Source organism: Eucyclogobius newberryi, unplaced genomic scaffold (genome assembly GCF_026437365.1).
Source record: "Eucyclogobius newberryi isolate DKJ021-1_F unplaced genomic scaffold, fEucNew1.0.hap1 SCAF_3, whole genome shotgun sequence".
Classification (NCBI taxonomy): domain Eukaryota; kingdom Metazoa; phylum Chordata; class Actinopteri; order Gobiiformes; family Gobiidae; genus Eucyclogobius; species Eucyclogobius newberryi.
Window position 1 is genome coordinate 14,214,685 of NW_027315945.1, and position 16,242 is coordinate 14,230,926.

The window sequence follows — 16,242 nt, forward strand, 5'->3', positions numbered from 1 at the left end:
ATTAAAAGAAATTACAAAACGTTTGTTCTCATAAACTGAAATGTAAGAAAAACAAGTGTAATTTCACCAGTACTGTGCTTCAGTTTATGTGCATTACAACTTTAGAGTTGATCTACAGAGATAAACATTTAGGTAGGTATTTGGAACTGAAAAATATTGTATTTAACTTTATAACAAAATAAACTTCTCAAGATCCAAAAACCTTTTAAATGTACTAAGTAACATTTCCACGTCTGTGTAGTTCTCTGTAGTTATCTGTAGTTCTCTTTAGACCTGAACTGACTCACCACTAAATACAAAAACACGTGGAGCGTTTAAGGAGGTTAAGTTACGCCTCTTGCCTTGAAAATATAGAATAAGTGCATGAGCCACAGTGTTCCATCAAACCAAACTCTTTTGTCAAATCGTGGGCCAAACATTATGTACAAAATAAGACAATAAAAAATATAAGAAATAAATAGCTTTTTTACAGCCTAGTAATAGTTGTGACTGTTGCACAAAATGTGCAGCAGGTGAAAGACTGAGTCCATATTCATGCAGCAGCAGGAACAGGAACATGGACTTTTGATGTGAAATGTTGATATCACAGACGTGTCTCTGCTCAAACTCAATATGAGCTCACTATTTTCATAGTTTAAGCTGATCTTAGTGACACATTATTCATGTAGTGACTCAAATGAGGTCATTGTGTTTGTGTTCACAGTCACATTAGTGTGGACACAGTCATGTTTAGACTTTATTACACTCTGACCTGTGTTTTTACCTGTGGCTCCTGATCTGTTCAGGTTTGTAGAGGTTTGGATGTTTTACTCACAGAGCATCATCACAGAAGTTTGTTTTCTTGTTAGCTCCACATTAGCTCCACCTTTAGCACAGCTCTAACATCCACAAAACAGTCTCCTTTCTTTCTTTCATGTGTTTCCCAAAACCACACGTCTCTTTCCTCGCTCAGAACTCTGCTCTGAGGTGCGTAAGTGCTGTAAAGTGCGCAAACGCTCGTCGTTACTTCTCAGCACTTCTCCCTCGGCAGCACACATGGCAGTGAAGAGCCGCGTGGGGGAGGGGGCGCCACCAGCGGCATTGTGGGACGTGTAGTTTTAGCGATAAAAAACAAAGTTACAGATGTAACTGTAGATCTATGAATCTATTGATTATTTTTTTTAGTTTTAAAAAATAAATAAATGTAAATTCGAAATGTTCGGCGGGCCGGATTAAAACGTTTGGCGGGCCGGATTAAAACGTTTGGCGGGCCGGATGCGGCCCACGGGCCATATGTTTAACACCCCTGATTTAATGCATATGAATTAAATGAATGAAACAGTATTACACAGTACTTTAGGTAAACTTTAGGTAAAATAGCGCAATAAGCTACTCAAATGAATACAATTGGACTTGAATTTGAAATGTTTTCCAACTTAAAAATTATTACGGGCATCAATTTATTTTGAAGTGGGGATCCCAGGTCCACTGCATGCTTAATGAGGGGGTTTAGGTCTGAAAAGTTTGGAAACACCTAAAGTAGATTAAAACTAGTTAAACATTCTACTTACGTACAGTAAAAAAAATTACAAATACTTGCCTCTGGCAAATTGGCCCAGTAAACTGAAAAAATATGCCAATGAAATCTTATAATATTAATGTTCAAACAACAGCAGCACTGTCTGATATTCCTAGACATAAATAATTTAAACTGACCCACATCAATTCCTACCTTGATTGTGACGAAAATGTACCCTAAACTTTCTCAAAAACATCTCAAAATAACGATCTCCTTACCATTAGCGTAGTGATTAATTGCCTTGCTACTCGTTGCACTAATACAAAGCTGACATCTGCATTCTCAGCTTGAGTTCACACACCACTGTACTCTGTGACTGCTGCGGCTCTTGTACATCACAGTCACACAGCGCACCACACCTGACAGCTGGCATTTGTCAGACACGTTCCTTCAACTTAGCCTTTTTGTCCCCCCACGCTCCATATTCTTGTACGGGGCCAGTCAGAGCATTACAGGAGGGGGGAAAAAATGGATGCCACTATGTTTTTCCTGCCTTACCTGCCAGTCTGTGACAAGTACCTGGCACCCACACTTTCCCTTTTTAAACAGCTTCGCAAGGTGACAACAACCTTTCTTTGTCATGTACGACTGCTTGTTCTTGACAGCTAAATGTCTTCTGAAACAGTGGCAGGGTGGAAATCAGGGAGCTTGTCAGTATGAGGAGGGAGGATAGGAAGTAGGCGCCAGGAGAGAAGAGGAGAGAAGTGACAGTACTGTTTGTGACAGGAAGTGGGACAGAGTAAAGTGGTACCTTGTTGCATTAGGGAACCCACTCCGAACCAGAAGCTGTTGAGCAGGGTGAAGTTGTTCTCCACCACGTCGGACCCAGGATTACATGGATGGGCGTCGTACCACTCGTACGGGCTGAATCTGAGGAGACAAGGCGCGGAATACGTGAGTTGTGGAAAGCGGAAACAACTGTGGAACTAAACATAACGGCGAGAAAAAAATATTGCTTTTGTTTTTTTTAAATCCACACATCACAAATGGTATACAGGAGGAAAGCTTGAACATAGGGATCAGTTCCAGGATCGGTATTGGCAAATATCGAGCACCTATTTTCATATCAGCCGAGAAAACAATAAAAAATCTAAATTGCTGATAGTTTTTGTCCGCTTCCCCAGTTCGTGTCAGCTCGGGGGTTATTCCCAGATTATCCTCATGTGCAAAAAATAAAAAGAGGGAACATTCTAGAAATACATTGTGTCATTATTATTTTGACTACAGTGAAAAAGTTAATTTGTGACCTTTACTTCAATTTAACATGCTACGGATGCAAAAATCAAATCTATATTGGACCATCCCTATTTAAGATTTGCCTGGACTAACAAGCATTTCTCTGTCAGTTCCATATTCCTAATAGCTGTGTTGACTACAAAATAGTCCCTTTGCTTCCCTGATGATGACCCTGAGAGAAAGGTGGCTGCCCATCTCTGACGACCACCACCAGCTCCACAACAACAATTAGAAAAACACTGCACAGGAACAACCAACGATCCAATCAATGGAACAGGATTGCATACAAACATGATGGCGGTAACCTTTCCCAAATGGCGGTGTAATAACAACCACTCAAAATTGTCTGGAAAAAAATGCTATTTTTAGGTCAAGATTAAAGGTCTAGACAATAAACTTAACAAAAAGACAGTTTCAACAAAAAAATTATATTTGCACTTTCTTTATTAGACATTGTGGCCTCATAATAGCTCTGAAAAGGCTCAAGATCATTCTAAAACAAACACTTTCCTTTATTCTAGTATCGATACTTGCCCAAATGACTTTTAGTATTGATTAGTATCTGATTCAAATGATTCTGGATTCTGTTCAGTTTCCAAACATGTAACCTGAACGCAGACATCGCTTATACTATATAGATAACCAAGAAAACAATTTGTTGTGCACTTTGCCCCGCTGTGGGTGTCAGAGTGCTGATTTAAAAGCCCTGATTCACAGCTAATGTCTAAAAAGGTTGTGCTGCCAGTGAAGGCCTCATCTCCGCAGCCTCGCACTAAAATGCCTGCTAAACACACAATTAACTGTCACTGCCAAGAGGGCTCCTACACATCAGCAGATGACTTGGCACCGCGACGCAACATAAAGCAAAAGTGCCATGTTTGCATTTACAAAGATTATTGAATTTTCACTTATTTGAACCCCCGCTTCACTCTCTGCCACTACCTAAATTATACACATAGCCTTGTCACGTCGGCAATGTTATTTTTAATGTGTTTATCGACTATAAGCTTCGGTACATAACCCTGTGCGGTGCAGAACAAAGTAATGCTATCAGAAGTTTGAAATCAGAAACACTTTAGGAAACAAAAGTGTATTGAAGAACAGAGTTGGCCTCCTGCCCTTTTGGATAATACAATATTTGAAGCTATTGTTGGATGTCTAAAATAATCTGTTTGGAGCTGTCACTGCGAATTAAATGTTTTCAGTCGGTGTACGTGTTCTGGCTTTCATTCTCTTTGCAGTGTAGAAATGATAGAAGCATATGATTATTCAGATGTAACATAATTTAAGAATAAATACATCGGTGAACTATTGATTGTGACAAATAGTCTTGTTGTGTCATACACTTTTAGCAGTTTTAATATGATCTAAAAGAGAGGCATAGAATAAATATTACAAGAGGCTTCTTGGTTCACCTTCTGAGTTTCAAATTATAGAGTATTGAATATTTATTGAGTAGACAAATGTATTTTATGAATATAGTATCTAAATAGATAGCTATCCTTGTGCAGACTGTTGAAGATTTGGTCATTCTCCTCCTAAAATGTTCTAATATGTGTAATATTGCCTATTCATATGAGATTGTGCAACAAGACACAAAATCAGATTGCTGTAGAAGTAAAAGTACAATTACTAAATGAATGGTAAAAGTCAACGTACAAGTAAAACTACAAAAGTACACCATCCTAAATGTACTATAAAGTAAAAAGATAAAAGGTAAATGCATAAAGTTGACAGGAATGTGTTAGAAAAATTAATCAATTGAATTATGAGCTTTAAATTAATTGATTACAATTATTTCGACATTGCACTCTGATATTCCTTCTCAAAGCTTGTATTTACCTGAGGAGCTAAAACCTGGTCTATTCATTCTCCTGCCTGTTTATGAACTCTCACACATGTGATCGAACACATCTGCTCAGCGACACAGCGCTCAAGCAAAACTCAAATATGATTCAGTCAGTTTGTTTAAGAATCTCCCTGCACCTGCACCTCCCTGCAGCTCTTTCACCTCTCTCCTGTTCACGTCATAGCCTCACGGCCAATCAGCTGCGTGTGTCTGTGAGACCACCATCAAAAGTAGAAGTGAAAGGAAAAAAAACACAGTAAATTTTAAAACAAAAGTAATGAGTCCGTTTTGATAATGCAAAGAGTAGAAAGTACAGATACTTGTGTAAAAAATGTCCGACGTAAATGTTAATAGTTTAATAGTAAAGTACTGAGACATCTACATCTCTGGTTGTAGAAATAACCAAACAGTTATTCTTCCACCAAAATAACTACAATTTAAAGCAAACTAACCTCTTTAGCATATACAGTAATTCATTATTATTAAGAACCTTTTTGTAAATCCTCTTGCAGCTATCCAGTCATTACATCTGCGTCTAACATTCAGAATGACCCTTTTCTCCTGGAGCAGCTCTCTGCACTGACTCCACTTTCACATGAGTGCACTTTTGGAAACACCTCTTCCGCTATTGAAGCTGGAACCCCCCCAAAAAACTGACGGGACAATTTAAGAAGATTTTTGCACTTGTATAAAACCACTCCAGGATTTGTTTGCGCGTCCATAGAGATAGAGAAGTGCAGCTGTTTGCTCTCAAGATCCTGAACTCCTTTTAGCGGCTGTTTTCTCCCACTTCCTGGAGCACCACTTTGCATGGCAAGCAGCAGGAAACACTGACAATCACAGCAAAAGCGTATTCAATCCATTCACAGTCTCGTCTAACCAAGCAGATCATCGCCTTTCACAATTAACTTGTGACTTTTCAGCATAGGTTTCTTTTTTAAGGAAATTACGCTAATCTTCTATAAATAGCGTAGTCTTTTGACTTGTCAAATCCGGTGTGCATTTGTTTGGCTTTTGAATATAATCAATATAGATCGGTTGTATCTGCTGTATCTGCTGTAGTATTTCTACTGGTCCAAGTTCTGTAGTGTTATTTATGTCCTTCCACATATGAACGAGGGTGACTTGAGGGAGAGTCAAGATGTCAAACATGCCACACAGCACAAATATGTTTAATTTTTATTTTTTGATAGTTATGTGGGGCACCAGACTTGATTAAACAATCTTCAAATCAAATATCTAAATTCATTCATTTCAAATTAACACTTTACAACTGTGGTTTATGGAGATTTATTGACCAAATAATGAAACAGATAAATATGAATACGGAATATGCGAATGAGTCATTAACAGGTGGCGAAACTAGATGTAATTGTTATATGCTAGATATATCTAGTTATGTGTTATAGTCAAAATTGACACTAAGATGATCTTTTCAGCCAATCTGTGAAATATATGCATTTATATGTCCAGAAGCTGGAGCAGTGTGAACCAGTCGAGATGGTGGGCCTTTGGGGTCCCCCGTTGATGGAGCTGACGCCCCAAGGGTTCAGCTCTGAAGGGGTCAAGCTGTGAAGGACATGGGCCACTCAGCCTGAAGGTCTGGCTCTGACAGCATCAGCTTGAAGAAGCACTGGATGAGGCACGCAGAATCTGTGTTTCCCTTGGCTCTGAGGCGTTCCTCCATTGAAAAAAGGCAGTTGCACTGATCCACAGAAGAGGCCAATTTTCAAGATCGTCCTTGAACCTTGAGTTTGCGTGTTGCAATTTAAAGCAGAAATATTGTCGAAAGACGGGTACAAAATAACTTATCGGGAGAAAGCAAAGCTAGCCTCCTTGATTCCTCTCTGGAATGTCCTTTGTCCTAGCCTAGCTTAGCTAGCTTAGCTTAAGCCCGGGGAGAGTTTCTCTCTTCTTTCCAGATCCTTCCTCTTGGACCTCTTGGATGGAACTGCTTTATTATGTGCAGTTTAGGCGACGCCTTGAATAGTGGCGCGAAGATTCAACAGTCTTAGCTCTTTGGAGTAGGAATGTTTTCTGAACGGTTATTTTAGTCCTGTTTCCAATTGAAAGTAGTAATTTTGGAAAGAAGTTAAGTCTGAAGTTAAGTCTAAAGAGCAAATGGGAGTTAAACATTAGGGATGGTAACTTGTATTTACTGCAGAATGAGCTATAGAGGGAGAAAAGTAAATGGTAAATGCTCAAATGTTTGTTTATTTCGATCAATAGTTGAAAAGAGTTACATATGTGAGAAGAAGTGGCAGCCATGGTATAATCAGTCCAAACTTATAATATGTTAAAGGATTGAAACAGGACATGTTTTGGTCGAGCTGCAAAAGTACAAGAGAAACAACAGCTTTGCTTCTTCTTTGACTACAACTCTACTACTCCTGCACCTTCTCCTGCAGTTATTGTGTACCAACACCTGACTTAAACTTTGGACCTCCAGAAGTAGTATTTATATTGTTTCTCTCATCGCACATAACATTTGAGTAAGAGAAGAAACTGCGGTGATAACTGTTTTCGTTGTGAACTCTGTGGACTCTTTTTTTATGGCGCCATTTTTCATTTTTAATCAGCACTGGGGAACTTTATAATATTTTGCAATCTATGATCGTATGTCTGTTTTTGTTGTGTGTATCATGTATGTATGGAAGCCAACTCGAACTGCAAACCAATTCTTCCTGCAGCTATAGATAAAGCTACCTGAACCTGAACGTGAGTTGAAGTTCAAACTGAACCACGTTCCTTACTCATAGTTCCAAATCCTGTACAAAGCCTTCATGTTATGTATTCCGAAAGCAAAATATGGTGAAAACTGAAATAAAATTGCGCTGTAAATTTGACATTGTTATATAACTGTAGCTCCTTCTATATCCCACCTCCAACAGTTAGTAATACCACGCTCACATAATTGCCTCGATCACTACCCATCGACCAAATGCAGTAGACTTCAGCGGCTGGAGCACTCGGCTCACAGCCTGCAATGATAACAGAATAAATTGCTGTGTCTATTGAAGGAACCACATGGAGGCAAATATAATGGTGCCGTAGGACAGAGGATGGTATATGTTACCTGGCAATGACAAACAGAACGCAGCTAACGCCGAAGTACGCCAGCAGGATGTAGACCCAGATATCGGGCGTCATGGGGTTGAGGAAGGAGAAGAAGCCGTTGTTTGTAGAGTTGGGTTTGCGGTACAGGATGCTGATGCCCATGTTCAGGAAAGGTTTGGAGAAGTCGATGACCTTCTCCCGCATGTAGGTGATGGTGAGGGGAGCTACGGCCAAGTCTGCTCTCTGCCATAAAAAAAAAAGAGACGGAAAAGAAACACGGTTAATGCATGATTCCATAAACTTTTCGTAGATGCTAGCACAACTTGATGCTAGCATAACTCTTCCTATAAATGGTAAGAAAGTCAAGCTACAGCCACGGTATGTAAATGGTTTTAAGTTAGTGAAAGAGTAAAAGTGGATCTCCTTCTGTTCCGGCTGTTGCTTCTTCAGTCTTCAATTCAGATATGCAATCGAAGTGGCAAATTGTATACTGGGCAACATTGGCGTGACACTTGATGCTATCTATTGTTTTTTATTTTTTTATTTGCTTTTTGCAATCAGTACTGGCTTTACGAAATACATTAAAGTTATAAGACTGAACTTTTACATTGACAATAACAAGGAATAAAGGAAAATGGGTATTTATTTAAATGCATCCATATAAACTGGAATTACAGCAGCTTATTTTTTTTTTACCTGACTTAATGTTTTCTTAAATGGCATAAATCACTTTAGATACATTTGGAAGAAGGGTTTTACATTTAAAAATACACATCCATAGTGATCAATGAGAAAAAAAGTCCCTTCTCTTGCAAAACTACCTTTGACATCTTTATACTATACATTATGTTGGTGAATATGTGTAGAATTCTACCATCTAAATTTGAAATAAGTCCCAAAGGGTAGTTACAATAAAAGTCCAACTGTTTCAGTTTCATAAGCACCTATTGTTTTAAAGGGCTAGTCCCTACAGTTCTGGTGCAGAAGGGGGAAACACACAAACATAGTAAAAATATATACTATTTGTTCTTTTATGGAACTATCCAATACGTTGCCTCATAAAATAACCTTGCCAGTTCATGCAGTTCATACTCATTCAGTATCTATAACTGTTCTCTTTTTCTACTCCCGCGAAAATTCATTTCTGTCAATCTCACAGGGCGTATTGGTAACAAGTAGACAACTCATTCCCAAGACAGGAGAAATCAAACAATCTCTGGAATGACGTAACATCGTCCGGAATATTGCCATGGATGGATACGTGAGAACAGGACCGATCACTTGCAGCTTTTACATTATATTCGTAGTGCGCGTATTCAGAACGGTATCGGTTATATTGGTGCTCGGGTTCATCTTGTGGCACAATGGCGGGGCAGGAGGTTAATGAAAGCAGCTGTTTGGCTCACGCTTGGATAACTCTTCCCATGCACATACACAATACACTAAGGGGCATTCTGTACTCCACTTGTCGAGAGGTGACTGGGTAAAAGCCTGGAACTTGGGGATTGTGTCCAAAATTTGCCTCAAAAAAGGGACACACGCTCTAACATGGTATGGTAGGACCGCCTTTAGCTTTGATTACAGCGCATATTTGATGTGACATGGTTTCAATAAGCTTCTGTTGTGATCAAAACTGGTTCATTGAGTTCCTGTTCAAAACTGTAAAAATGGAAGGACCCTCCTCCTCAGAGTGACTTTTCACTGGAACAAGCCTTTCTTTTACATATTTATTTTTAAGTGGCAACGTGATCATTTACAACCGAACGTGTGGCAACGTGATCATTTACAACCGAACGTGTGGCAACGTGTGACATATTTTGGCCTGTAAGCCTTCACCAGGGAATGATATGCAGCAAATTCTTGAAAGCCGGATTCAAACTGGCATTATGTGCTATCCAGTCAATGGTAATGCAATGGTATTTATGTATTTATTTATTTATTTGTCTATGGGAGTTTTTATTTATTTATAGGAGATCTTCTACTGAAAGTGTTTTTCAGACTTCCCATAAGTGATCTGTTCTTCTGTATCTACCTCTGTATCTTCCTGCGTTGCACCAATGAAATTTCCCCATGTGGGACAATAAAGGAATATCTTATCTTATCTTAAGTACACGGATGTGAGCAAGGATAGTATGTGAAAAGGGAATTTTAGAGCACTCAAGCCTCAGTTGCAGGAAAATACACAATTACACAAACAGGAATTAGCTAAAACGCAACTTTGAGGAAAATAATCTTGAGGAAACACTGCAGTTACAAGGTTAAAAGCTCAATAAAGTTTATTTAGCCAAATATGTCTTCTTTAAGTTCAATATAGGACTTGACATAAATCAATAAACCCAATTATTAATTCAACTTGAATGACTTCCTATCTCATTCCTACCACTCAAATCTTTCCAAAAAATTGCACTCCTTCTCCGCGGTCACACAGTCATTACTTGCTGCAACCATTCTGCTCCATCGCTCCACAGCAGTCAAACCATCAACCTCCACAGCCTTTCATCCCCTTCACTACGATCCGGACTGTAGACACGACCCATGCCATGCACTAAGAAGTGGAAGAAGATTACATAACCGTTTAAAATTGTTGAGCATTTAACATGACGGTTAACACAACATTTTAGATCTTGTTTTTCAGTTTTCACGTTCACCTTGATAGAACAACAACTTTTCACTCCCTTGCCGTTCCATCTACTGAACACTGCTATTTTACACACTATTTTCTCTTTTACTCCTGTGATACCTCCCGCACAAGTATAAACAAAGGTAAGACCAAACATTTCCTCCTCGCCTTGTGGATTAGACGCTCCCGTGGTCAGAACCGCGGTGGCTAAATGGAGTGAGGCCTCTGAGGAGACACAAAGACGATGGAAGGGTGTATGTCCTGCAGTGCGTCGGCTGTCTTCCTTAAACTATTTACATTTCCACCACCCGTACAGCTCCACCTCCGCTGAGTGCTGCCAAATACAGCTTTGAACCAGAGCTGCCAGTCAGGCGGAAGATCAACCAGCATGCGGTTAGCCCTAACGTTAGCTAATATACATGCAGCCCGCGCTTGTTCTGCTGGCTGCGAATGCACACGCAAACTGGGCACGGGCGAGATGGAGCTGATAGTGCCCCGCTGCGTGCCACATGGCTCAGTGTTATCGTGCTTTGCAGATGGTGAGGCTCGGTGGTGTTGTCCCCGCAGACCACCTCACCTGACAACAACCGCGAGCTTCTATTAAGGTTCAATAATCTGTGAATGTTTGAGATGGGTTCAGCGTTTAAGGGATTTGGAACAATGCGTGGTGGGTTTTTGTACAGATTTTGTGATAGGTGTGGCATTGTTTTAGCTTTACAATCAATGCAGTATTTCAACAGCAGGGACCAGGGACAATAATTATTCTGAGCTGAGTAAAGGTCTTCCAACTAATCTTCAAATTGTAAGTCATAATAATACTGTTTTACAAATAGATATAAAATGTTAGGGCACATATAATAGCAATAGTATGTATATTAAGGAAATATTTGTGTTTACATACCCTTTGCAAACGCATGAAATGAAACGCATGGGGCTCTGGTATTAGCAGTTCTTATTTCATTGCATCGTATTGTTAACCAAGAAGAATCACATATTTGTTCTAATCTTAAGTGTGAAACCCGGCAAAGAAATAAACAACATATGGAAACGTTTTTTTCCTCTTTCTACAAAGACAGAGCTAGGGTAGACAGAACTTCCGGGATAGTTATATATCCACACACACACATATATATATATATATATATATATATATATATATATATATATATATATATATATATCATTGGAATAAGAACACGTGGTGAAAATCCTCCATTGTTTACCTTAATGTGCTGCTCTTTGTTAGACGCATTGGCAGTTACTACTGTGTTGAACTGTGATGCCACACTTCTTCATTCATACCTTGCCTTGCTTTTCCTATTTAGTCTTCAATCCATGCCAAGTTGAAGTAAAACAGCTTCCTCCAATCCTGAGTAGGTGCTATAGTATTCGTTTCAAACACTGCAAAACACACACTTGTTTCTAATTGTAGAAACACATTGACACAGATACGCAATTTGGGAATTTAAGCTGACGGAATGCGAACACCGCTGACTGGGAGGTTGCATGGCGTCTACCCCTTACTGAGAGTGGAATGAAGGAATCCACAGCATGACATTTTGTGCCAATAGTAATGTAAAATATAAGCGAGTAATGTAGTCTCATTTCACAGTCATCAAAGGGCTAATGGTTAAACATAAGGGAATGTAATTGAGCTCAGGCTGCTCTGTGCTGTAGCTCCAGTTCTTACTCCTGAGCCAGAAGTGTGTTGCACTCCAGGAGACACACACACAGGCCTGGGTGATGCTCTGACCAAGGGCTTGGAGCTATGGGTCAGCCTCCTCATCACCGGGTCATACCGCTCACTCGCATCATCGTCAACCTCACAGATGTCCAGTCACGGTGACCTATGCTGGTTCAGAGGCACCGCACAGGGATTTGGCAGAGGAGATTTTGTGCAAGTACGTTTTGAATGGTGAAACTGCAAAACTGAGCAAAGCAAAGAAAACATTATTAACATAATATATTTTTCTTACAAGGAGAGGGCAAATTCTGTGTTTTATGCAAAATAATATTGTAAAAACTGCACTGTGAGGCAAAATGAGATTGCTGCTCACTCTCTAATCAAGAATTCAAGTCTCGACAACCCGGAAGTAAAATAATAAATTAGCGCTCTGATTGGCTGTGCTTGGGTGGTCCACCCCAGGTTCACTTTGCTGTCTGAAAAAAGCTTTTTTATAGTTGTGCCTGCATCTGAAAATTAATGTGAATATTAAAGGCGGTGTGGACGATTTTTCGGCGATTTGAGAACGCAGGCGGAAGTGCGCATGCCACTCCCCCGTGTGGACTGATACAACACACACGTGCGTTTGTTTATTAGCGCAACGGAGCGCATCGCATCGCTCGTCTCCCGTAGATTTCTGTCCACTTCTGCGTCAGCTCGAACTGTCTTTCTCCGTCTTCATTTTGCCCCGTACACTGAGGGAACTATATTATGATAGATCCATGCGCTTAGGCACGCGGAAACGTGGGGACGAGCCTGACGCGGCTGCAGGTGAGCGATAGGTGCGTTTTATGATTGATACGTGGCAGGACAAATGATTTATCCACGCCACGAGGAAATATGATAAAAAAATTGCTTAAAAAAATCGTCCATACCACCTTTAACAATGTGCCAACAGGTTTGTGATAGTTAGGGACGAGTAACACAGATTAAAAAAAATAAAAATACTATTTCCGCATATGAGGTGTAAAAATGAGATACCGCAGTTTTAAAGGACCAATATTATGCATCCTTTGTATTGTATTAATTGTATTCAGCCTTAAAAAAAACATTTTCCTGAGTCCCTTTAGTTAAAAAACAAAATTCACATCTGTATCTCTGCAGTTTACCACGGCACAGAGTTTTGATGCTATCTATTGGCTGCAGAGGGAATTACACAGGTTGATAATAAACAACTAGAACGTTCTCTCAGAGATGCAAGGCCACACAGTTGTACTGATGGTGATTAGATGGAAGAAATGCACAGAATGATTCTGGCAATGATTTATGGAGTTAAAAACAGCACAGAAGATTGTCAGATGTCACAGATCAGGTAAATTCAGAATGGAGTGTTTTTGACAGTCGAAAGGGAGATGACTAGCATGAATGAAGCTGAAGGCAACTCCAGGTACGCATTTGATGAGTGAACAATGTTAGAACATGGATAAAAAGCTAAAAAAAAAAAAAGTCCATTTAGCATAATATGTGTCCTTTAAGATAGATCATTTTGCAGTTATATATATAAAAAAAAATGAACCAAGAATGGAATGCAATAGCCTTCCAACCCATCTAGTTCCCAAAAGGACAATTACAACAACTGTCCTGTTTCATAATGATAAACAACGTAGATGGCATCAATTAATTGAACTGTAATTGCAAAAAAACCTCTTTATATGGATAATTACCAACTGAAAGACAATTTTGACAAATTAAGTGTAGAACAAACAATAGCTCAAAGACAGATTTTGTTAGCTTCACCAAAAGGCTCATTAATCCATTATTCAACAAGAAGAATGACCGTAAAGACATTATGTCAGACAAACTGGTTCATAAACACCATTCATTCTCAAATGCAAGCTCTCATTAGCATTCCTAGAAGTGAAGTCTTCCATTCACCTCTCACTAGACCTGTATCTACTGGAATGGAAAAGCCAATGCACCTTCCTGCGCACGTGTCGAAGCCTAGATTAATTGCCATGACAGGAACAAATGATGTGCTAAGCATGCTATTAACATTTGCATCTCTCCATGATTAAAGCCATCATCCATTGTGACTAAATCAAGTTTAACAAGGCCTGTTGCATCATTTAACACCTTCCAAACAATGCCCTTTGGCTCTGTGCTGCGCTTTGTAGCTACAGAGGAGAAAATAAAGGCCTCTGCTTTCACAACACTCTCATTGGCTTTGGATGAAATGCAGTATGTTGTTCAAAGGCAATAGGTGCGCTAGCAATAAATGTTTAATTAAGACATTAACTCAGTTACTTGGACTTGTCAAGTTGATGAAACGTGGGTAACTCAATTTGAGCTATAGCAACATTTAAATTAAAGGGGACATATTATGCAAAATCAACTTTGACCTTGTTACAACAGTGTTTTCTCATCGTCTTGCAACAGAATCTCGAGTGCACAGAAAAGTCCTGTTTTCACCTACCCCCTATCCACTTCTCCGTACATATATTTGATTATTTAAAAAAATCCGTACTCTTAGTTACACATGTCAGGTTTTAAATTGTCACATGGCCACTTTAAGAAATGAAAAACAATTAAATGAGATGAAAGGTCACAATAAAGATAAAAATAATGATCAAATTATTATATAGTATTTCTTCTTTAAAAAGTATAGGGTAAAGTATTCAAAGCTGTAGTAACTTAGCAGCATGCTTAGTCTCAAAGTGTGTTCTGTATTATATTATTTTACCATAGAAAAAATTACTGCAGATCAATAAACCTAGGACCTTCTTGCTGTGCGGTGATGCTGCCAACAGTCACGCTGAGCTCCGAACATTTTAATTTACCCAAATTCTGTCATCTACTTTTCACTCTGACAAACACAATGAACTACTCAGAAGAATACATTATTACAAGTGATCTTGATTAGCCCTGTCGTGTTCTTTTAAAAGAGTGTCAGTCAAACAGTTTAGTGTAATTTTGTAACAGAACAATGATTTATGAGGCTAGAACAGGCTCCTGCCCTCCACAATTTTATCAGCTAAACCAAGCGTTCTCACATTTTCAACCTCGCACCTTATCTCAGCCTCGTGACCTTTTTAAGTAATAGCAGTGATCCTAAGTAAACATCTTATCTACAGCTATTACAATGAGGAACAGGGTTTGCTGTGGGCTAATACAGTGCTCATCGCTGCACAAATAATAATAATGTACATAATGAACAGTATATCGGTGTTATCATCAGTATCGGTAGTATAAATTCATATACTCTATCGGAAACATTTCCAGATGTGTATTGGCCCATATCTTTAGGGATTAATTTATCTAATTGTTGCTGATAACAATATGCTAGTGCCTATTATATATAATATGATAATGCTAATACTAACAACAGCAAATGATTGGAATATAAACTCAGTGACTGAATTTTGTTGGTTCAGAGCTTTTAAAATAAGGTATCACTTTATTTACAGGGTTGTAATTTGTAAAAATGTGTAAGTGGAGTATCGGGCAGTATCGAAGGACAAGGAATCGATACACGCATAAACGTCGCACAGATCGTTTTTTGGTATCGGCTGAAAAAAAGGCAGTTTCATGAGCCCAACTTTACCTTATAGCTTAGGAAAAATGTATCCAAACTAACTATACTTTTTCAGGTCTACTCTTCTGAACTTGCCTTAAACTTTATATTTCAGCTCGACTGAAGCATACCCATCTTATCCACACAGAGCTGAGAGAGGCACCAGACCACAAAATAGAAGCCACTAAAATCCACAAAGGAGTCATGCATCTTTGGTTATGAGATAAGCTGCAGCTGAAAGGTAATAACTAGCACTATAGATCCTAAGCTGCAGATCTGCTCCAATTTATGGGCAATATTCTCCACAAAGTGAATATATATTTTCAATCTCAATAAAATATTCTCTGTATTTATGGAACGTTTTTAGCTTTGACAAACAATGTGTTGCATTTGAGAAAAGTGGAATAAGCCAAGCATACTACAATACAATTTTACTAGCGAATTACGCATAGCAAATTATCTCATTACAATGTGTTTTTCAAGCCTCAATGTAGTCATTATAATATCTTACATGTTCAACATAGCAAACTAAAATAAACAAAAAAGCTATTCTTTAAACTAGAATATTATATTACTTTCTCTTATTTTTTCCAATAAATTAGGCTTTCAATAATAAAGTTATACTTTTAAATAAACCTCAACTAAAACTAAAACGAATGCTTTCAAGTCCAGTGTCATATCCACACAA

The 16,242-nt window shown here is 38.8% G+C and overlaps 1 protein-coding gene across 2 annotated transcripts in view; it reads right to left on the bottom strand.

Annotated features, from left to right (window-relative positions):
• The window catches only part of grik3 (glutamate ionotropic receptor kainate type subunit 3), a 160,204-nt gene that overhangs the window by 20,930 nt on the left and 123,032 nt on the right, over window positions 1–16,242 (bottom strand). For both annotated transcript variants that reach the window (XM_072460094.1, XM_072460093.1), the window contains exons 11-12: window positions 7,720–7,943; window positions 2,310–2,428 (exon numbers count right to left, since the gene is read on the bottom strand). In XM_072460094.1, the coding sequence (XP_072316195.1) occupies window positions 2,310–2,428; window positions 7,720–7,943 (343 nt within the window). The remainder of the gene's footprint in view (window positions 1–2,309; window positions 2,429–7,719; window positions 7,944–16,242) is intronic.